Source organism: Cryptotermes secundus, unplaced genomic scaffold (genome assembly GCF_002891405.2).
Source record: "Cryptotermes secundus unplaced genomic scaffold, Csec_1.0 scaffold1695, whole genome shotgun sequence".
Classification (NCBI taxonomy): domain Eukaryota; kingdom Metazoa; phylum Arthropoda; class Insecta; order Blattodea; family Kalotermitidae; genus Cryptotermes; species Cryptotermes secundus.
Genome location: NW_019725862.1, coordinates 429,001 through 452,983, shown reverse-complemented (window position 1 = coordinate 452,983; position 23,983 = coordinate 429,001). Strand labels below are relative to the sequence as shown.

Here is a 23,983-nt window from a genome sequence, read left to right as displayed (position 1 = left end):
AGTCTAGTTGTAACAATTTCAACAATCATCCAAAAACTTGGGGATAACATAGTATGTCATATTTGCACAAAGCAAAAAACTGTGGAGCCAGAGAAACAGCTGTTGCTAGCAAATGACTCTGAAACATCTGTTCCTAGGTAACAACCATGGAACAGAAACGTCTGTTGCTAGGCAGCAGATTCTCAGTAAGCATGAATAGGCAGCCGCTGCTAGGTAACAGCTAGGTAAACACATTCCCATGTCAATGGATACACATGCAAGAGAGGAATGGTGTTGTCTATGCAGTCTGTGTCGAAAAGTTATAAGGAAGACGACTGGGGAAACCAAGTCAGTTCTGTATGGGAGGCTGTGAAGAAAAGGGACAGTTGCAAAAGAGTTGGATGGGGGCTGCCATTCAGAGAGGACTTGAGCATGGACGAAGAGGAATAACCATTGCTGGAGCCATTACCAGGCAACTACTAGTGAAGGCACTGTAGGCTGGAAAAGGCTTAGCGGATGCTGTGGTGATTTGTGAATTGTGGAGATTAGTGGTGGTGCTGTAATTGCTTGTAGTTCCGAGTCATGAGTATAAGTGGTCAATACATCCAACATCCAATCCAAAACTCTGTCTATAGTCACACCATTTTACATGACAACAGGAATAAATTAAGTCTGCCTATGTAAATAACATGGTATTATATAAGCTCCAAAAGATCATAAATACACAGAGGGCAACAATGATATTCAAATTACAGTCCAATAAATACTGTTTTTGTATCCTGACCAAAATTTTGTTTAGCCTTTCTGATCTTCCTGTCAGTTCAACTTTCACAGTGTTTAGCTTCTCAAGGTGAAATCTCTCCATATCAAACTTTTGCACTGTTCATTTACATAGCAATACTGTCTTCATAATTTCTTCAACCAGTGCTTAGTATCATAATCAGATCTTCCAACAGACTGGACACAAAGTATATTTTAATAAAGTCTCTTTTCTGCCAAGATATTATCAATCTGAGATTCCCAAGTGTATGTATGAATGCTGTGATATAGGAAAATTGTGTTCTTCATGATACAGCAAAGTTTAGAACTCAAAACCACAAACTCATTACACAAAAGCATGTCCCTACGTGACAATTTCATTCCCATTTCCATAAAAATAAATATAATTGTTTGCTGGTTCAGTATTATTATAATAGAGTGAACTCTCGAACTTCGAACAGTTTGATGCCTCAACAACTTGAAACTCGAACAAACCATTTGAGAAAAAAAACAGTTTTGAATCTTGAACAATGAATCACCTGGTGGTAACATGGTTGCCTTCTCTCTCTGCTTGGTCACACGTGCAGTTGCTCACTCAGTTCTGCCTTGACTGATTCAGTGAGCATCTCACAAATTCAGTCTGTTTTAAGCATTTTATTTATCTGAGTTATTTTTATATTATCTTTAATAATACCCATTCATAATAGCACAAAAGAAAGTTACTAGAGGCAAAAAGCCTAAGAGATCGTAATTTCTATGATAGCAATGAAAAAGGAAATTATCACTAAGTGGGAAAGTGGTACACGTTTATTAGACCTGGCTGCTCAATATGGCACAGCTAAGCTGACCATATTCACCATACTGAAGAACAAGGAAGCCATTAAACAATGTGGCAAAAAGGGTAAAAACTCTTACCAGTAAGAGACTGCCAGCAGTGGAAAAACAAAAAAACAAACTACTGTTTTAGTCCACAAGCAAACTATACCAAACAAGTGACCACCGCTTGTCTGCATAGTTAGTGCCAACTTTAGCGTACACAGGGTGCCACATGGTCAGTGCAATGAATCCCAACTGCCATTAATTTAGGGTTTTTTTGGCCTGGAGCTGCTGTTTCCTTGAAACAGTTCCCCAATTATCCTCACAAGGCTGAGTGGACCCTGTTCCAGACACACTACTTTTAGAGAAGCTGGTAGCACCCGTAATTGAACCCAGACCTCTGGATCTGTAGCCAGGAACAAGAAGTGGAAAAACATTTAATGGTTTTGATCACTTAAAAACAGGTGGTTGGNAAGTCTCCCCGCCATTACCGCGGATAATCGAGAGTCTACTGTACTGAAATTTCTTTTTTCCCGCGTAAACCAATGAAGCGCGGGAGACTCCCTTCGGTGGAGATGTGGAGGGGGCATTCATGCGCAGTCGTGAATTTTTTCCCACCCACAGAAATTGTCAGTCGCTGGCAGTCGGCCTATGAGTGAGGACGTGTAGTGGGCGCTCGTTGGATTCCAGTAAGGTGTAAAATGACGGAACAACATGAGCAGCGATATTGCATCAAATTTTGCCAAAAGCTTGGCGATACCCAAGTGGAAACCATTCGCAAGATTCAACAGGCTTTCGGGGACGATGCCATGAGCAACTCACAGATAAAAGAGTGGTACAACTGTTTCAAAGATGGCCGCACATCAATGGACAGCAAACTGCATTCAGGCAGACCCTCAACAAGCTGAAATGACAATGTCATTGAGCAAGTGCGGACTCTGGTCATGGAGGACCGTCGTATCACAGTCTGAGAACTTGCGAACGAGACAGAGGTAAGCACTGGATCAGGACGTTCAATTTTGACCAAGAATTTGGGCATGAGGAGTGTGTCCGCGAAACTCGTACCGGAACTGCTAACAATGGAGCAGAAGCAACACCGTCTGGATATTGCACAGGACGTGCTGGACAATGCAAACAGTAACCCCAACTTTCTGAACACCGTGATCACAGGCGATGAGTCGTGGGTTTATGGGTACGACCCGGAAACCAAGATGCAGTCGTCATAGTGGAAACATCCGACATCCTCGAGGCCAAAAAAAGCATGGCAGGTCCGCAGCAATGTCAAGGTCGTGTTGGCCATTTTCTTCAACTCCCGTGGGGTTGGGCATCATGAGTATGCACCACAAGGTCAAACCATCACAAAGGAATACTAGCAGGAGGTCCTTCATCACCTTCGTGATGCTGTGCAGCACAAACGACTGGATCTGTGGGCAGCAAAAACTTGGCAGCTCCATCATGATAATGCACCCGCCCATTCTGTGCATCGGATTCAGATTTTCGTCGCCAAACACAACATCCCTGTGGTTCGTCAGGCTCCCTACTCCCCCGACATGGCTCCATGTGACTTCTGGCTATTTCCCAAGCTGAAAATGCCGCTGAAAGGAACCCAATTTGAGTCAAGAGAAGACATCATGCGGAATGCGACGGCCCAGCTGATCACCATTCCAAAAGACGCATTCCACGTCTCACTTGACCTCCTATACTCCCACTAAACACAATTTATATCCTGCTAATTCTCTTGCTAGTTTTCAAAGAACCTGACCTATACAGACTCCTAACATTCCAAGTTCAAAACCTCATGTCCATTTTTCATTCCTTCCATTCTTGTCTCACAGGTGTCCAAATGAGAGGTTTCCCTTATATATCAACTGCAGGTTTACCTTCTTGGAGATTTAGATGGAGATCTGTGGCTGTTCTCCTTGTCTCTTCGTTCCCGCTCCTTCTCCCGTTCTCTTTCACGTTCTTTCTCTTTCTCCCGTTCTTTATCTCTTTCTCGTTCCTTTTCTCTTTCCCTCTCCTTTTCACGTTCCCTCTCTTTTTCCTTCTCACGTTCCCTCTCCTTTTCACGCTCTCTTTCTCTCTCCTTGTCACGATCCCTCCTGTCCTTGTCACGATCCCTGTCACGGTCTCGATGACGGTCACGAGAACGGCTTCTTTTCCTGAAACATAGTCCAGTAACAAAGTCAGCTTAGGTAGAATCAAGTGTCAACATAAATAATGACTTACTTTCACTTTAAAAGCTCTGTCAGAAAATCTAATGTAGAACAGTTTTACAACAGCCAAACTCTTTCTGCCTTACATAAACTAAATTCTGGAGTGTGTGTATGCACATGTACACATGTGCATGTGCAAAGAAACATAGTCATAACATTAATTTTTTAATATCCATGAAATGCTGCAATCTATCCACTATGATTCAGCCTTCCACTCTATTTTAAGACTAACAACTAAGAAAGTGTCAGCGAACAATGATTCACCTCTATTCCTCACTATCATTCATCTTGCAAGCAACACAGTATCAATTTTCAACTTTTTTTAACTTGGATATGACAGTAAATGAACAATCACTAACATGCAGAAAATTGTGCAAGGAAAATACAGCACATAAGGTTAGCAAGTCACAAATCATATTTCTTCACTACAGCTGATCTGTTCTTTTACAATCCAACACAAAACATACCTAATCCAACTGCAACCACTTTGGACTGAAAACTGAAGACACAGACCTTAAAATGCATGCACAGAGAATTCAGGTGAGGAAAAGCAAATGTGATATAGATCGAATTAGGACAAGGTCATGTCCAATGTATCAAAAGTTAGGGTTCTGCTACCATTTTCTTAGTTATATTACTTGAGAACAACATGCAGCAGTTTCACATCTCGATGCTTACAGGTCGATTCAGAGTCATGCTATGTGTACCCGTGTGCATTCATCCCTACAGACCATCTACTCAATGTCACTAATAATATCCTAAAACAACACTAATAAAGTTTAGAATTGATTTCTAGTTTCAAGAGAACCACGAGAGTCTAAAAGCTCAACTATCCTGGTATAACGCAAGAAGATATTAATTCTATCCATTACCACTACTAAAATACTGAACTAACTCGATTATTCTCCAATTCACATCATACAAAAATTACTTAAAAATGCCCACAATGGACTAAATACGAGATCTGTAATCCAGTGTCACAGATTCCTTCAACCCTGGCTAACAGCCACAAGCAGCAATCACTCTAACACAACTTTTACATCACTAGCCGAATTAAACTGTCCCTCCCCTTTCCATATAGCTACAAAATCAAATTTCATGTAAGATCATTACTCACCTGTCTCTATCCCTTTTACGGTCTTTGTTATCATCTTTGTCCTTGCTCTTCTCTAGTTTGTTCTTCAGAGCTTCTTGGATCCTATCTTGCTCTTCCTACAAAAAAAAATGAGCATGAGATCACATTATACAAAAATTTCACTGATAATTCATAGTTCCAGTTTTTCCCTTTTTTAATTCTAAAGAATGGGAAAGACTGAGTCCATTCATACTGGACCTTCAAACAAGCCTATGATACTTACCCACAAACAGATGAGCATGGGCACTAATGGAATAATTAATGGCAGGGGAAAATAAAAATGTTCAGAGAAAAACCTGTCCCTGTGCCACTTTACTATAATGGGATTGAACGTGGTCCTCTACAGTAACCTGCAGCATTCAAAAATGCAAATACTATTGCCATTCTGTATGAAAATACTGTGCAAACGTGAATCAGGTTAATACTGTCATGATTCAGGGGTGTGACCATAGATGGGGCATGGATTGGAAAATGGCTTTATTGACTACAGTTGGACCTACTAGTAATAACAGTGCTATAAATAATCTCCCTCACAATTTACAAATCACCACAGCACCCTCTAAGCCTTTTTTCAGCCTCAGTGGTTCCCTTGTCACCATGGCATGGCGTGTCCTCAGGTTGCGGATGGAGAATATGTCCTCCAGATATGGAGTGAAGCTGCAAATATATTGAATAAGGAGTCATGGACAGCTGACAAGTGACCCTCCAGCCTGGGGGTTGGGAGTGGGGCTAACATCTCCTCACCGTTAAAAATAACTTTGTTACGAAAATGCAGTTCGCTCAGGGCAGTGGCAGAACAAATCTTAAAATATAAGTTAGATTTGGCAGGAGTACAGGAGGTCCGAAGGGATGGAGGTGGCAGGTGGAGCAGGAGACTATACATTTTTCAATGGAAAGGGGAATGTAAATCATGAATTAGGTACAGGTTTTTTCGTACATAAGAGAATCGTCCCCCTCGTTGGTGTCTCCACCTTATCATGGTGAGGGGGTTTAAGTATGCAAGGACCCTGAGAGATATACCAGTGGTAGTGTAGCTACTGGCAGGGCCTCCCTTGCTGGACAGGTCAAAGGGTAGGCATCAGACGAAGAGAGACATCAAAAACCAAAAACTGATGCCAGAAGCAGCGTCATCAGCAGCAACTTGAAGCACAGAGCAAATGATGCTCGAGATGGTTCAAGTTCGTATAGCAACAGGCGTGACCAGAGTGGTTTGAATGGCGGTTGTGGAAAAAACAAAAGTAAAGAAAATTTCAAGATAACCAACCCCAGTCACAATAAAGATAGACCAAAAACAACTGGAGAATGTGAAATGTTTTAAATATTTGGGTAGCTTCTTAATAGATGATGGAACGTGTACGTGTGAAATTATATCTAGGATTGCCATGGCAAAAGCTGCATTTAGCAAGAAGAAGAATCTTTTTACCAGCAAGTTGGACTTAAATTTGAGGAAGAAACTAGTGAAATGCTACATTTGGAGCATGGCCTTGTATGGGGCTGAAACTTGGACAATTAGGGCAGTAGATCAGAAACACCTGGAAAGCTTCAAAATGTGGTGTTGGAGAAGGATGGAGAAGATCAGTTGGACCGATTATGTGAGAAATGAAGAAGTGTTATTTAGCGTCAGTGAGCAGAGGAATATCCTACATGAAATAAGAAAACGGAAGGCTAATTGGATTGGTCATATCTTACGCAGTAACTGCCTTCTAAAAGAAGTTACTGAAGGAAAGATAGAGGGGTGGATAGAAGTGACCGGAAGATGAGGAAGAAGACGTAAGAAGATGCTGGATGACCTTGGGGACAGAGGAGGATATTCTCATTTGAAGGAGAAAGCTCTAGATTGCATTAAGTGGAAGAAGTGTTTTGGAAGAGACTGTGGACCTGTCATCTGACAGATTACTGATGAATGAATTAAGAGAATCATATCAGTAGTTAAGAGGGTAGAGTTTGTTAGTGCTAGGATATCAAATATAATACTAAAAGGTCGCTGGTGTGATATCATTGTTATGAATGTTCATGCCCCAACAGAAGATAAAATTGATGACATAAAGGACATATTCTATGAAGAACTAAAACATGTATTTGATAAATTCCCGAAGTACCCTATGAAAATTTTGTTAGGAGATTTCAATGCCAAAGTAGAGAGGGAAGACATTTTCAAACCAACGATCAGGAATGAGAGTCTTAATGAAATTTGTAATGATAATGGAGTTAGAGTAGTAAACTTTGCCGCATCAAAAAATCTCTGTCAAAAGTACAATGTTCTCACATCGTAACATCCATAAATTTACTAGGACATCTACTGATGGGAAGATAACACAATCAAATTGACCATATTTTGATAGATAGGAGACAGTATTCAAGTATACCTGATGTCCGATCATTCAGAGCAGCAGATTGTGATACTGACCACTACCTGGTGGTGGCAAAGGTCAGAGAAAGACTGGCAGTGAGTAAACAAACAATGCACAGGGTTCATATGGAGAGGTTCAATCTCAAAAAATTATGTGAGGTAGAGGGTAAAGAGCAGTATCGTGTCGAAATCTCAAACAGGTTTGTGGCTTTGGAAAACTTGGACACTTAGGTGGATGATGATAAAGCTTGGGAAACTTTTAGAAAGAATATAAAAATTTCTGCCAAGTAGAGTCTAGGTTATTATGAACTGAAGCATATCCCATGGTTGGATGAAGGATGCTCAAAATTACTAGACCAAAAAAAAAAAACCAAGCCAAATTGCAATGGTTACAGGATCCAAGTGAAATAAACAGGGATAATCTGAATAATATAAGGCGTGAAACCAGCAGGAATTTCAGGAATATCTAAATGATAAAATGTGCCAAAATGTGGCAGACATGTGTCGGCTAGGTCGTCCTAGTGTTAGTGAAGAAGAGGAAGTGTATGCTCTTTCCGCGTTACTGGAGAGGGATTGATGCCATACGATTCATGAGCTGGCCCAAGATACAGGATTAGCATATACAGAACCCACCCATCATTTTGCAGGACAATGCTCGGCCGTATGCAGTGCAAGCTGTGGCTGATTTGTTTGATCGATGGAGCTGGGAATGCTGTACCATCCACCATACTCCTCGGACTTAAGCCCTTGAGACTTCGACTTGATTCCTAAGATGGAAGGTCAGGAGAAGGACAAGTGGAGAGCTGTTGTGAACAGGGTAATGAACCTTCGGGTTTCATAAAATGTGCGGATTTTCTTGATTAGCTGCAGACTTGGCTTCTCCTCAAGAAGGGCTTAGCTCCATAAGTAAGTTAGTGTCTCCAACAGCTGTTCCCTAGCAACAGCTTCTAACAGTGGAGGTTCTTCATCTTCCCACGCTCAGGTCCTATCTTCAAAGCCTTCTGTGCAGAACTCCCCCTGAACTAAAGCACCATCTCTTCTCAGTCTCCCTTGTAGAGCTCAACTGCACTATCAACACTCAACTCTCAACTGAACTGGAATGCTGCAATTGTCTTCTTTATAACCAATTTGCAAGGACTGAATAGAAAACACCTTTTCCAACAATAATCTATTGTTGTAGGGGCATGTTTACTGATATGTTGCACAGAAATGAGTTGCATTAACACTGTTGTTCTACTGTTGCATGCATATTCGTTTTGTGGGAACATATTTATCGAGTTGCTGTACAAGAATGGCCATTTGTTTATTCGTCTACTGCACAGCAACAGCTGTACTCATTGTCTGTTTTGAGGTCTCTGCCTAGCAATGGGTCTATATGCCACAATATATTAATATTTTTTAATTAGGACTCTGTTGTGGGCTTACCACTTATATGAACATCTTGTGTGAAATAAGATGACACAAATATTACAGGCATTAAAATTTGAAACACTCCATTTCCACAGTCTTGACTTTCCAATTAGCATATTTATTTTGTTCAATAGTTATGTAGTCTGCATACTTCCATGCTGTTAATAAACTTACCATTCTCTTTTTGATCTCCTCCTTTTTCTGTTCAAGGAACTGCCCTGGTATCCCACTGACCGAGTCCTGTGCTGACAACAGCAGCTCCCACAAGTCTGACATGAACAGGCGAGCGTTCTTCCCATTCAGGAACCCTGTCAGGTTAATCTGCATCTTCTTGGGATCTGGGTACTGTTAGTAAACACACAGGTGGGAAGAGAAAAAACGTTTAACCTTCACATGAACGGCAACTGAACTAAAAACAGATAGCTACTCTGACATTCCTGCTCTGTACTATTTCTTAATGTGTATCATGAACTAAGTATTCATTTCATGACACTTTCATAACTAGCAATGCTGTTTATTTTGGTCTCTGCTGTTGTAAAACCAACTGATACTGCATTCCTGCCCCTGGTACATGCTAAGACACAGATCTACACCTATTGCTGGGTTACCAAGACTGTCACAGCTATAATAAGTTATGACAGCTGATAAAAAACATTTTCTTTTCTTTTTTCTTCAACTAATTATTAATGAATGATCCCCTAATATTACATGACATGACAAAGACAAAATGAATAATCAGAAACTTCAAATGAATATCACTACCTTTTCAGAACAGACTTATTTGTAATGGCTATAAAATAGTTTTTCATTAACCCTCTCACCAACAGTGTACACTCAGCAATGATGTTTCAAACATCAAATATGCAGCAAAAAGGTTAACCTATAAAGCAAATAGCTTGATGTATCAAAAATTTGAAGAACAGGATATGTTTAGAACACTGTTTCCAGAGCTGTAGGCCCACAAATGTGGCATATTTAAATTCTGATGTCTGTACAGAATCATGCAACTGTAGCAATGAGGAACAACAAAACAACTTAGAAACCTACATCCATTCCTATTAAAACTTTGAAGTAAGAGGAACAATACTGTGCATACTACAACACACATAATTTAAAACAACCTTGAGCAGTTACATGTAGTAATCTGCACATCCATGAAATGGAACTGAACAGAAAGATAATTACTTTAAGTTACAGTAAAGTTAATACACATTATGCTGCTTTCCTTAAAAGATTCTTGATCTGTAAAACACGAAGTACCAAAAGCAAATAGCTTAACTGACAATCTGATGACCTGTGTATGTCAAGCAAGAAAACAGAAGAGATTCATATGACTGTTCAAATGAAACCAACATAAATGTCCAACCTCCTCAAGAAGTGCTAAAAGGCACTGGGAGTTTTTTGTGGAGGGGATCCACTGGCTGGTGTTTCAAACAAAGGCCTGCCTCAATAACCACAGGGGTTATTTTCAACAGCCTTTATGCCTTTGCCCAGATAAATCTCTGAACAGGTTTCATTTTAACAACTCCCATGTCAGCTGGACACTGTCAATTGACTGAGAAATATCTGATATATACTCATGTTGTGGGGATTGGTTATACTCTAGTCCTTGTGTACATAAAACATTCCTTAGACCAAGGGCTGTCAACATTTCTTGAGTAATGGGGCAACTAGCAGAAGCTTACAATTTACAGCAGGCACCACATGAATATACTGAGAATAATATTTGAATTCATACAAAGAGTTTTGCACTTGTGTTATAATACCAAGACACTTTTGGAAACACTGTTTTGGAACACATTAATTCAGATGGCCAGGAAGAGAAAAACCTAGGAAATGTCACTAATATTTACACCTCACTCCTCAATGTGACACATGAACACAGTTAAAATTAATTTATCAGCACAAAAATTTTGTTCACAGAATGGAAATTGCCATTTGCTTTGAAATCAGTGAACGAATGACAATTATTATCAATATTTTAAAATTCTTGTAGGCATGCAAGAACCGTTCTGAAGGCACCAATGCACATGGGCATACAGTTGGTGATCCTTGCCTCAACAATGGACAACTGTCCAACATAATATCAGTATATAGTGAATTAAGCACCATCTCAAACATTTAGAGAATCACAACAATTACCTTCACGCCATAAAACTTGACAAAATAATTAGCCCACAATTAAACTACTTCATTCACTGACCCTAAAATTTCACACCACTTATTCCTAACAACTTTCTGTAGACACAAGAATAGGCAACATTGCATCAAAAAAATTAGGAAGATGCTTAAAACTTGCAACAAAATGCTAGTAATATTACAGCATCTGTTAACCTATGACCATTATGACTGAACAGCAAAGTTCACTTCAAACAAGCTGCAAAATATTAAAAAAGGATCAGTAATTTCTTTATATATCTGCATTAACAGACACAAGCATACAGAACAGGTTTATCCATGTTTTACATGTTCACATTCTGAATCAGTGGAAAATGCAAAGGTCTGGCTAATCGCATTAAAACTGGAATACAATAAGGTTTGAAGAATTCTGTCTTCTGGGATATAATGCCACGTGGCCTACTGAAAATCAACTGATGTTTCTGAGGAACATGTTGTCTCCATCTTCATGCCGGATTCTTGCCTGGTTTATTCTTTGACCCTGAGAATGGAGGCAACATATTCCTCCAAAACATCAGCTGATTTCCAACAAACTATGCAGTGTTGTATTAGAAAAGACAGAACTCTTCATTACCACCACATACCCTATATAAAAATGTTTTCTCTTATTCAGTCCATAAAAGCTACAACATTCTGATTCAAATTTTGCTACACCATTTCTTAGCTTCATATGCACCAGGATAGGGATGGGGGTAGACAGGTGCTTAGCTAGGCTCCAAACATTGTGCTTATTCACATGTGTCACAGTGGGACAGAAAGGGCATTTTTCAGCATACCACAACTTCAAGACCAGGACATGTCACTGTTCTGAATGCACCTACAAGCCACAATAAGATAACTAATACACTAAATATTCCACTTTAAACTATTTTCACATGTATGTACACTCATGAACTTGCATGATCACTATTTCAGTTCTCCGTTCAATCGTTTAGGTATGCTATAAACATGTAATCCCCATCCCATTACCATTATTTTCTGCATATCTGATTATATACACATCAGTCCAGGATGAACTTCACTCTATATTTTAAATATGGTGAACTGTTAATAAGAGACAATGAAATATTTAATTGTTCAAAAAGAAAGAAATTTAACCTGTTACAGAGATTTTCATCTGTAATTTTTTGGGAGGCTATTTCCACATTTATTTTGTATAGAAGAGGCTAATAAAATTAATCTTCTTCTGAGGGGTTGATGGATGGAAGGATTCACACTGAGACAGGGGGATATATATTATCAACAATTTAATCAGATAATTAAGCATTTACACAATTTGGGGACAATATCAATTGCAGGGCATATCCATGTCAGAAACTGATGCATTAGTAAAACAGAGAGCTATGGTGATTAAAGATATTCTGTATGAAACAGCATGAACCAATACTTGCCAAATATCTGAAAATGTTATACCAAGTTTTCTAAATTTTCCAAATATAATAACATTAAAACTGGTGAAGTACAGGCCTACCCTAACCAAATGGCTTCCTCAACCTAAAATCTTCAGACAGCCAAGAGCACATTGCTATACTCTAACATACAAATCAGTCGTCAAAATTACTCACAAATATTCTTCAGTACAAAGATCTGTTCATATTAGTTAACTCTTCAGCGATTCAATAGTCTATGAATTTTAAACTCCAAACTGTACTACATTAAACTCCTGTTATCTGGCATGCATGGGGAAAATTTTTACCCTTTTCTGGTCTATTCCATATCTCCATTTTGTTTCAAAGTCAAAACAATGCATTTTCAGCTTATTTCTAGCATAGGGGTCTTCTTAAGTGACACAGTGAACTGGAGGACGAAAGATTCTGAATATACTGTAAAGTCACCATAAATTAAACCAATCTCTAGTATAATCACAGATCATTATGACTATAACAGCACCTTCTGATGGCAGCTGAGAGAACTACCATGTGGCAAGTGAACATATGCATGTTGCAACTCTGTAAAATAACTTTATAAAAACTGTACATTTTCTTTGACATTTTTGCCAGCTGCATGAGAAGTTCAGATGCTTGGATACCAGATAATCAGGACTTTATTGCACATGGTGATAAAAATTCTGTACCTAATTCTTGGCATTAAATCAAATGATGTTTGAGGACAATAATTCATGAACAGTTAAAAACTAACATAGTAAAATTAAATAAGAAACTGTAAATGCACACAGCTTTAGTACCGTAATTTCTTGAATACTCTACACCCTCAAATAAGCCACTCACCCCAATTTTTAAGACAGAGGTGGATTTAAAAAACGTTCAAGTATCAAATATTAATTAAACATGAAACATTAATAAACATATTGAATGATAAAATAACAATTCTGTTATTCTGGTGCCACTATATTTGCAGTTCCCAAGACAGAGTCCTGCAACATGAAAATGATGCAGTATTAGCATTCACTGTGGAACTTCATCCTTATTCTACAGTTTTCTCATCATATAAAAAGCTGCTAATTAGAAAAAAAAGACTATGTACCCATAGCATTTTATTCGCCATTGCTTTCATCACTGTCGTCATCAGGAGAGCTCACGAAGTTGTCATCCCTGTACCAAATTGAACTGTCTTCCGACCCGTCAAGGCTATATGAGATACTGCCACTTTTTGAAACTCTTTTCTACCAATCCAGGTTAAATATATTCCCCTCCATCCTTTATGCATGTGTGCAACAGGTCAATCAATGTACAGCAGTTTGATTTTCCTTGAGGGAGTGCACTCATGTCCACCATCAGCCACCCAACTAGCATACATTTCTCTTAAGGTGGCTTTAAAAGGTTGCTCTATGCAGACACCTAATGGCAGCAGCAGTGATGTAAGTCCATCAGAAATTATTGCTAGATCAGTTTCACTATATTTAAGAATCACTTTTACTTGATCTAGTGTGCACCCAGAAAGTATCAAACACCAGCATGCTGTTAAGGTTTAGCAGTGCTCCAGGATACCTCTGCAAGACGCATTTAATCCAGTCCGCTGCTGGTTCATCCACCCAGATTCTTGAACCTACACTACTATACCCCTTACATTTATTTTTGAAAGGGTCTTCCTTTTACGTACAATATGTGGTGGCAAATTTTATTCTGTCCACCATCTCTGTTCTTCAATGCCACCAGTTCTTATTGTCATATTCTCCCCTTTCACCAATTGCTATGTCAAGAGGCATCTCAAAATAAACAAGCATCTGATCAGCATTTCCACTTCACAATAATATGTATGAATTTTGGTGTCAAGAGCCTAACGACATATTTCTGTTTAGTTGTATGGGGCCCGTTACTGTCTCTGTGGTCTAGTGGTCAGAGTTACTGGGTACAGATCCAGAGGTCCAGGTTCGATTCCATGCGCTACCAGATTTTCTAAGTAGAGGGTCTGGAACAAAGTCCACTCAGCCTCATGAGGATAACTGAGGAGCTATTTCTGAAAACTCTGCTTTTTGTCCATGAAAAGCTATTTTGCTTCTCTTTATAGCAATAAATCTTGCTTCTCAAGTCTCTGATGCAGCTTACACTAACAATAAATTTACGGAACATGATGCAGTTTATATTTTCTTCAACCTCCCTAATTATCTTTAGCCTTTCATTCAATGTGAAAGATCATAACTGCATACCCTCTGTATGCATTCTTTACAATCAAGATCTTATATATAACAAAACTGGCTTTCACTCATGAATAAACGGTGGTGAACTGCACCCTTGCTGGTAGCGTGCGATGCATGCAAGTATGATGTATAACAGGGGAGTGGGCTACTAACCTCAAGGATACACATATGACAAATGAGTAGTGCTGTAACTTTTGCAAATTAACCAAGCACCCCCACTTTCTTGCACAACTTTTTTCTGAAAAATGTGCACAGGGTATTTCAGAAAATATGGTATTTTATCATAGGTCCCAAGGGCATAAAACACATATACATGACATTCAACACCCTGGCAGATCAGGGCATGACAACAACTTTTAAGTATAATACAAACTGCTTCTGTTATAAGCAGCACCCATGGAATATCCAAAACAATGACTCCTTTGAATTTCTTTAGATATTTAACAGTATCAGATTCATAACACCTACAAAAGGAACTTCTAACAAAGTCCAAGCTCTAAGGAAATAACGCTTCTAAATCATCATTCTGGGGATATGAAACTGAACCTAAATTGTTTTATCTGTGATTCAATCAGTGTAAATTTCAAAACCCAGAAATGACTTGTGGAGATGAAACATCATCATCAATGCTGCATTAGTAAAAGTACAAGAAAGAGCATCCAACCCTCACAGCAAAAGAATTAAAGATTTCACAGTGACCAAATGCAATGAAGTCTTCTTGAGTGGTCAGCCATGTCAACATGGAGTCAATTTCCAAGATTTCAGAGACTGTTTCTGCCTCTGTGTTTAGGTAATGGAGGCAAACAGTCTCTCTGAAGCCTTAGAAATTCACTCCATGGTGTCACAGTTTATCGCCCAAGAAGACCTGTCTGCCATTTTTGGACCACGACTTCCACTCAATTTTTGAAAGTGAAGCTACTTATGAATTAGTCTATACATTACTAACACGAATGTTCACTTGTACGATTTCATGTGCAGAATTGTGACAGTTGTATAGAATAAGTTTCTCAACTTCTTTCACATGTTCACATGACTGGATGTTTATGACCACTGAAGAGAGGACTGTCATGGCTGTCTGTGAATGCAACAATATTCCATTCATGCATCGATGTTTCTGACAGCACATCACCCTCCAAATTGAAATCTAAGAGCTCAGTGAACACCAGCCTGTTTTGAACTTCCTTTCACCAAAATCTGATTACACATGGCTGATGAAAATTCCTAATACTTTCCAAAGACACCATTTTGTTGTACAACTATGTGCATGCTCATAAGTATGGCTAATATATGGGAGAAGGACAATGAAATGACTGTACAAAAATTATACTGATTCCAAAATGTTATTTACAAGATGCAACAAACATTTCAAATTAAATCTGAGCCACCCACATGACTGTATTAGAAGTACTCTATGCTGACTGCAATTATCAACAATCAACACAAAGAAAGTGACATGTGTTCAAGTTTGTACTTGAATTATCAAAATTCCTCCAAATCTCAAGACAAGATACGGCAAGATTAGAAGTTCAAACATATTTTGTAATGGTAATGGAAAGCAAGTTTCTGCAGTTAATAACAGTAACCTGAATTTCTGAAACAAGAGACTATTTTAGCTCACATGACATGCTGTGTTTTGAACTGTAAATTTTATTAACGCCTCTGAATACGACTTCTGCAGTCAAACACCAAAGATAACATCCTTACTGCAATAGAAATAAGAGACATTAAATATCTGCCAACTTTCATGGGGGGGATCAATTATGATATATACACAAAGTGCAAAAATGCAACAATTTGAGTTTTTAAAAACTTTAATGATCTAGGCAGCCACTGGAAAAAAAAGAGAAGAACATAGAAGTGGCAATACCTATTATATGGATACTACTAATAGATTTTGCACTCCTGAATAGATGCATATCAAATGGTTATGTGATATGGACATACACTAGTATCTATGGTCACTTGATGTAACACTATTATCAACCACTGGATTAGGAGTTCTGACAGGTGCATTATTTTTAACATAGTTCTGTCCAATAAACAGTTTTGTTCATTGTATTAAAATAATTTTACTGAAGACCAAAAACATCGTCATGGTCTCAAATTAGTGATGTGACTGTGAAATATGTCTTAAGTGTTAATAAATGTAATAATGGTGGACTGTAAATAGAAATACCAGCTACCAGTGGTGCGTGCGTGTTTATACCACCTGTCATAGTCCCGCCTTTGCAACACCTTCGAGGCAGTTCCTCCTCTTCTGCTAGAAGACTGAATTGAACCACAGTATAAGTTCACTGATACAATATAACACAATCCATACCCTCAATCATTGCAAGGGTGTTTCCAAGTCTCAACAGTATTTCATTTGTAATATACAACACATAATAAAATTAGAACACTTTCCTTAATACTTCCATCATACAAGTTAACTAAGAAAGTATTTGATGTGAAAATCTTCCTGATATTGCCAGCAGAATTTCGATATTGAAACCACAATAACAAACTGTCCAGAAATAGTGTTCCTCCTTAATACTCACTCACTCAGCAATTAAAATAATTTCTGTATCTGGCAGGAATCAAATATTATTTAAAGTTTTGAAAAATATTGGGATTAAATCAAATTTGATTCAAATATTAGATCCTAATAAATATTTACTGGAAATCTTTAAAAAAGGCGTTTGATTCATAAAAAAACATTGTTGACATAGGATCTTCTACTACAAAAATATTTCAACAAACAAACAATTATATTGCACTTCATTTACAACAGGAAAAAGTATGTTATTCTTTTAAGTAGTCACTAATATCGACATTTTGCTTTCAATATCTGAACTGAATTGTATCCACGTACCCAACTCTCTAAATGAAAATGTTCTAATTCCATTAACTTGTAAAAACTTATACAGATGAAATTCTGATCATAGGACGGCACTAATCTTGCATATGAAAGTTTCTCCACAGGGCAGGAGATGGGATGGATGTGTCTTAATGGGCGTTTAAGAATCTTTAGGCTATATTTATGTATAACTACATCAATCCAAGACTTAAAAACATCAAAAACAATGAAATTAAAGTTCTGCATACTTCTTTGATGAAATAAATCCGACACAAAACGTGGTCAACACACAAGGAAAAAATCTGTGCATACAAAGCACATATATGTATATGTATTTCCTTTAGTAATTAAGATAAAAGAATTTAAGTAGGCATTTACTGCATGAAGTACCAACCTTTCCATATTGTTTTCGTTATAGTGATTCAATGACGAGGGGTTGACTAAAGAAGGCAACTTGGATTTTACAGCTGAAGAAGTATTCCGGCAAACTCGTGCCAGCGAATTGATGAATCACAGATGAATCAGCTACAAGTGAGAAGGAGCCACGGCCCGATCAAGCGAATCGAGCGGAATTCGCACTCCGAGTGAGGTGAAGTGACAAGTTTACAACGTAACTGTCTGATTGGGCGGAAGAAACCGGTAACAATCAGTTCTACAATTTGTTTTTCTTATTTATACATACTACCCAATCCCACCTTCTTTCAGTTTCTCCATCATTTCATTCATATTAAAGATTCCACTGTCATTTGTACATATCATATTTGCATATTTTGGGGAGATAAACAAGTGTTCTGGTATTAAAATTACCACAGAACTGAATATTCTAACCTTTTTAAACTCAAAACGTTTCCTCCATTCAAGAATAACCCATTTATAAACATATTCAAAGAGAACACTTACAAAAAACTAAAAGTCAAATTCCCAAGTAATAAAATTTACTGTCACCCTCTTGAATTTCTTTCAAAACTAGACATTACAAAAATTTAAGATATGAATGATATATTAGATCCAATCTTATGAACATAAAATGTTCTCATAGTTTACATTCAACCTTTTCAGTAATTAGTACAGACCTCATATTAAACCCCAGAAGCAGTTATGAACATTATGAAAATGGGAAGTCCAGGTGAGCAACAGAAGAAACAAAACCAACATCATAAAATTCAAACAACTCATTATGAAAAGTTAATAATAAAATACAACACATCCGTTTACAGTACTGTAAAACAAGTGATGCAAACAGTACCTTCTCTGCTTCTAGTTGATTGTAGACAAATTCAACCACGACATCATCTTCCATTCCAAGGATTTCAGTAATTTTCTGGGCAATCCACGGCTTTATGACATCGAGTTTCACTTTTGACATGTCCACCTAATAAAATAATTTAATAAAAAACTGAAGTTACTTATAAAACATCTAATTTTAAATCAAAATACATAGACTGCTATTACAACTGTAAGTGCCAGAATAACAGTAGTAACTATGTCTTGTACTGCACAGAACTGTATTGCAAGTGTTCTATGTTGCCTTAATAGCATGCTGTATACAGACTTTCTGCCAAGCACAAAGGGGGTCAATTGCTATGTTTCCTGATCAGTCAGCTGTGGACGTAGAGAAAAGTGCAGCAATTTTATGTAATGAATTCTCTTGATTACATTCTCCACAGAGACTACAAGTTGTAAATTTTCTCCATGCTCATCTTCCATGTGTGGAATGGTTCAACAGACTTTGCATGAAGAAATCATGTAGCATATCAGGAGAACAAGGTGATCTTAAACCAAAACTTACAACCCTTTCAAAAACATGCTCTTGAAGGTATGCATGGAATGCCTGGAGAAACAAAGAGTTGCAGATTCCTGTTGAAATGTCCACAGACTTTTCCTTCACCTGTCAATTGCCTTTAAAATTGCTACAGTATCTGCCTAACATATCTATTGCAATTAAATGTTTCAGCATAAAACATTAAATTCACCATCTTAAAACCCTGGGTGAACCAAATGAAAACTTTCAAATCATGGAATGTAATTACATGTACAAAATGTACAAAATGTACATTATCTGCATGTCACTGTCTGTTTCGTATGTTCATACATCCATTCAAATAAAACCAAGCTTTATCCATGAAAAATGTCAATTATCACACACACCATCATAACCTAACTTAGGATACATGGTATAAAAATTATGTCTGATCTGGATCATGTGACTGCAAAGACAACATAACTGTTGTTTAAAATTCTTAGTTGCAATAAGTCATGCTAGGTGGGTCCCTTGTAACCACAGCATGGCACGTCCTCTAAGGTTGAGGATGGATGGCCTCCAGATAAGGAGGGTGGTCCTCCAGTTTGGGGGTTGGGCGTCGGGCTAACAACTCCTCACCGTAAAAAATAAACTTGTTACAAAGTGCCACAAGGGTCCTAGGTCCTGGACAGATTATCTGGATCAACAATATGCCATTAGGGAGATTCAGGAAAACCAGATTGGAATGAAATGAAATGGGACAAATCAACTGCTGGTCTATGCTGATGATGTGAATCTACTGGGTGATAACATAAGATACCATAAGGAAAAACAAAGAAACTTTAATTGATGCTGGTAAGGAGGTTGGGCTAGAAGTAAACATAGAAAAAACTTAGTGTGTGTTGCTGTCTCATCACCAAAATGCACAGCAAAATCATGACATAATAATAGGACACAGATGTTTTGAAAATGTAGCACAGTTCAGATATTTGGGAACGACAATAAGAAATCAAAACCTGATCGAGGAGGAAATTAAGTGGAGACTGAACTCAAGTAATGCTTGCTACCATTCAGTCCAGAACCTTTTGTCTTCTTGTCTGTTGTCCAAAAATATAAAAATCAGAATATAAAAGACTATAATTTTACCTGTGGTTCTGTATGGGCATGAAACTTGGTCTCTAACATTAAGGGAGAAACACAGACTGAGGGTGTTTGAGAACAGGGTGTTGAGGAGAATATTTGGAACAAAGAGGGATGAAGTAACATGAAGTTGGAGAAAACTACACAATGAGGAGCTTCATAACTTCTACTCATCTCGAAGTACAATTAGAATGATCAAGTCAAGAAGGATGAGGTGGGCAGAGCATGTAACACAAATGTGGAGAGGAATGCATATAGGATATTGGTGGAAAATCCAGAAGGAAAGAGATCACTAGGAAGACCAAGATGTAGGTGGGTGGACAATATTAAAATGGATCTTAAAGAGATAGAATGGGATGGGATGGACTGGATTGATCTGGCTTAGGATAGGGACCAGTGGAGGGATCTTATGAACATGGTAATGAACCTTCAGGTTCCATAAAATGCTGAGTTCTTGAAAAGCTGCACAACTGGCGGATTCCCAAGAAGGGCTCAGCTCCATGAAGTTAGCTAGTTAGTTAGCTAGTTATTCAGTCAGTCAGTTTCAATAACTGCATATGAATCACACTTCATCTAAAATACATGCAACAACTGATGCTCTAATATAAACTTTACTGCAAGAGAGTACCCACTTCTCTTCTCACTACCTGACTCATTATGGTAGGCAGAAAATGATGCAGTGATTGTGAATAGTAGAATAACCATGCTTTGGCACAGCCCACTGACAATTTCCATGTAGAATGTCTGTGCCATATGAAAAGAGCAAACTTGCTCTTCCAAGGAACAAACAAACATGCTGGTATAAAATCTAAAAGCAAAATATTAAACAAAACCTGATATGCTGGTAAAATTACGGGCACACTGGTACGACGATGAGATACAAATGGATAACACCAGGACTGTTCTGAGAGCATATAAAAAATGAAGACACTGTGATGTGTTACCTTACATCCATCGCTGCGCAACAGCTACAATGGAAATTGAGTTCCAACAGCGACAAATCGAATAGCAACAGATCGTTGCGAAGGAGTGTTCCTGAGGCAACAGATTTCTGAACATGAGTTTGGAATAGGCACTTCCATGGTAACACATAGAACAGGGAGCAGTTGTGTAGACAATGCAGAAGCAATGAACGCGTCTCCCCAGAAATGAACTACAGACAGTTCATTGTGCCCATTACGTAACAGCGGACAGTAGACACGGAACCGTGAGGAATGGTGTCCGGTACCTGGTCCGCATAAGCCCTATATAAGCAGAGCTTACGACACGTACAGAAGAATGGAGTACTGAGTATTGAAGTATTGAGGAGGAGACAATCTTGGGATAGCCACCGCCAGAGATAGTTGAGATCCAACCACGGCCAAGGATACTTGAGACGTTGCATTTGAGTACTGGGCTAGAAGTCAAGCGACATTTCAAGCGATAATAATTGTAAGGTATGTAAGTGTGAGTATCCAATAAAGATTCGCTATATCCGAGACCCACGTGAAGTTATTTCTCGCATGACATACCCAAGACGTGACAATATTCAACAAATGACCATTAAGCAGACCAAATGAACCACGAGGACAATGTACAAAAACATGGAGGAAAAGGGTGGCCACAGAAATGAAGGGCCACTTATGTGTTTGCCATAAGACAACCAACCATGGTGACAACACTAACAAATGATGACAATGCTAAGATTACTTTAAAAAGGAGGAACTATCATGCACCTTATTGGTCTTTTATTCTGTTACTGGACCTGTGTGTTAGATTCCATATTATGACAAACAGGTGAATTCAAATATGAAATTTGCTACCACAAAATATAGTGTTCTTAGGTGCACAAAGACCTAAATATGTCAAGGTCTTCTTTTATGTTTCTTTATGTCGTGACACAAAATACACATACCTTCCTGCTGAGACTATCTCCAAACTTCATCTGCTTCAAGAGCTTCTTCTCCTTGTCACTGAACCGGTTGTCTTGTTCCGCAGAGGTCCCCTAAGAATTAAGCGGCAATGTACAAATAAATATTCATGACATAAGCAAAGCAAGAATTCAAGAGCTAAAACAGATAATTCATCCTTTTCCAAGAAACCAACCTAAAGTCAGAGTGGTGACTGCAAAATATTCCTCTGCCCTACTGTTACCTCGTATACCAACAGAATGAGGCATCACACTGAGAGACATATACAGCTCCACCGTTCATGACCTCAACATTAAATGAAGATGTGTGATCAGCTTCATTCCCCAGACACTTCACCCCAGAGAAAAGGGCCCTGGCACCCATTGGATAGGAGGCTGGGTGGGCCCTAGAGTCAAGTCTGCACACTGTGGAGTACAGAAAAATCCCTTTCTCTTGCTGGGAACTGAACCCTGGCTGTTCAGCCAAATCTCAGTTTGGATTTAGGAAGAATAAATCTACTAACGATGCAATTGCCACAATTACTGAAAACATAACAGAAAGTTTGAATGATAAAAAGAAATGCAACTGTGTACTATTAGACTTATCAAAAGCCTTTGACTGTATTCGACATAATATTCTCATGGATAAATTTTACAAATATGGAGTTCATGGTATACCTCATAAGCTAATCAAATCCTATCTCAGAAATAGAACTCAATACATAAAAGTAACACACACAGAAGGCAATCGCAAGAAAGAATATTTGCCAAGTAGCCTCCCAGTGAGATACGGAGTCCCCCAGGGACCGGTCCTTGGCCCATTACTCTTCATCTTGTATATCCCACATCTAACACAAGGCAGATCAGTAATGTATGCTGATGACACATCAATACTGAATGGAGGACAAGATATGAATGAGGTCCAAAACATGACTTCAAATAATATAGGAGTGGTAGAGCAATACTTTGAGACAAATAATTTATTTATAAATCCATCTAAAACTCACTATATTCTCTTCCGGACAAAACAATGCAGGCAGGAAAATAATCTAAAAATTCTAAGAACAGGGAAATATCAAATGTAAAAAGCACAAATTTCCTGGAGGTAGTACCTTGAGCTGGGAATTACATACTGAAAAAACCTGCAGTAGAATTAGCCGTAACCTGTTCATAATTAACAGGCTATCTAAAATACTCTATTTAAAGGAAAGAAGAATGTTGTATTATGGTTTGATCTATCCTCATCTATCTTATGAAATAACAGTATGGGGACATAGTGCTAAGATCCTCATTAGAAGAATTTTTGTACTCCAAAAAACGGCAGTAAGATACATTGCAGGGCTAAAACATCTGGAATCATGCAGGGATAGCTTTAGAAATCTACAGATACTAACAGTATACTCACTATACAAGTATATACAAAAAACAATCCTATATGTAAAAAAAAGTGTAACTGCACAGTGAATGAACAAATACATACATATAACACAAGAAATAATAAAGACTATCATATATATGGGCACAACTTAGAACTTTATAATAGTAATCCCTCAGTAGCTGGCTGTATCTTTTACAACAAACTGCCTAACAACATAAAAGAAGTAGAAAACAAAAATCAGTTCACAAAGGAATTGAAGAAGATGCTTATTCAGAGGTGCTATTACTCAACGGAGGATTATCTGAACAATGAATTCTCGAATATTGGCTACTGATATAAGGAGAAGTATATAGTGTATAAAATGATGTATATCTTATATAATTTCTTAGTATTAAGATTGTTGTAATTTAATAATGTATATTAGCTAAAAGACTTGTCCTATATCATTGTATCATGATCTACAGGATTAATAAAATGAATGAATGAATGAAAGCCTGTTGCTATACAGACCAAACTATCCTGGCTCCTGTCACAAACACAAACACACACACACACACACACA

The 23,983-nt window shown here is 38.1% G+C and overlaps 1 protein-coding gene across 7 annotated transcripts in view; it reads right to left on the bottom strand.

Annotated features, from left to right (window-relative positions):
- LOC111863818 (serine/arginine repetitive matrix protein 1) overlaps nucleotides 1–23,983 on the bottom strand; it is a 57,999-nt gene that overhangs the window by 25,705 nt on the left and 8,311 nt on the right. For 5 of the 7 annotated variants that reach the window (XM_023850532.2, XM_023850536.2, XM_023850533.2 and 2 more), the window contains exons 2-6: nucleotides 22,050–22,139; nucleotides 18,521–18,646; nucleotides 8,837–9,007; nucleotides 4,885–4,979; nucleotides 3,435–3,713 (exon numbers count right to left, since the gene is read on the bottom strand). In XM_023850532.2, coding sequence (XP_023706300.1) covers nucleotides 3,435–3,713; nucleotides 4,885–4,979; nucleotides 8,837–9,007; nucleotides 18,521–18,646; nucleotides 22,050–22,139 — 761 coding nt within the window. Of the gene's footprint in view, nucleotides 1–3,434; nucleotides 3,714–4,884; nucleotides 4,980–8,836; nucleotides 9,008–16,647; nucleotides 16,707–17,668; nucleotides 17,893–18,520; nucleotides 18,647–22,049; nucleotides 22,140–23,983 lie in introns of those variants that run through there. The other 2 variants (XM_023850538.1, XM_023850537.1) reach the window with 2 other exon arrangements.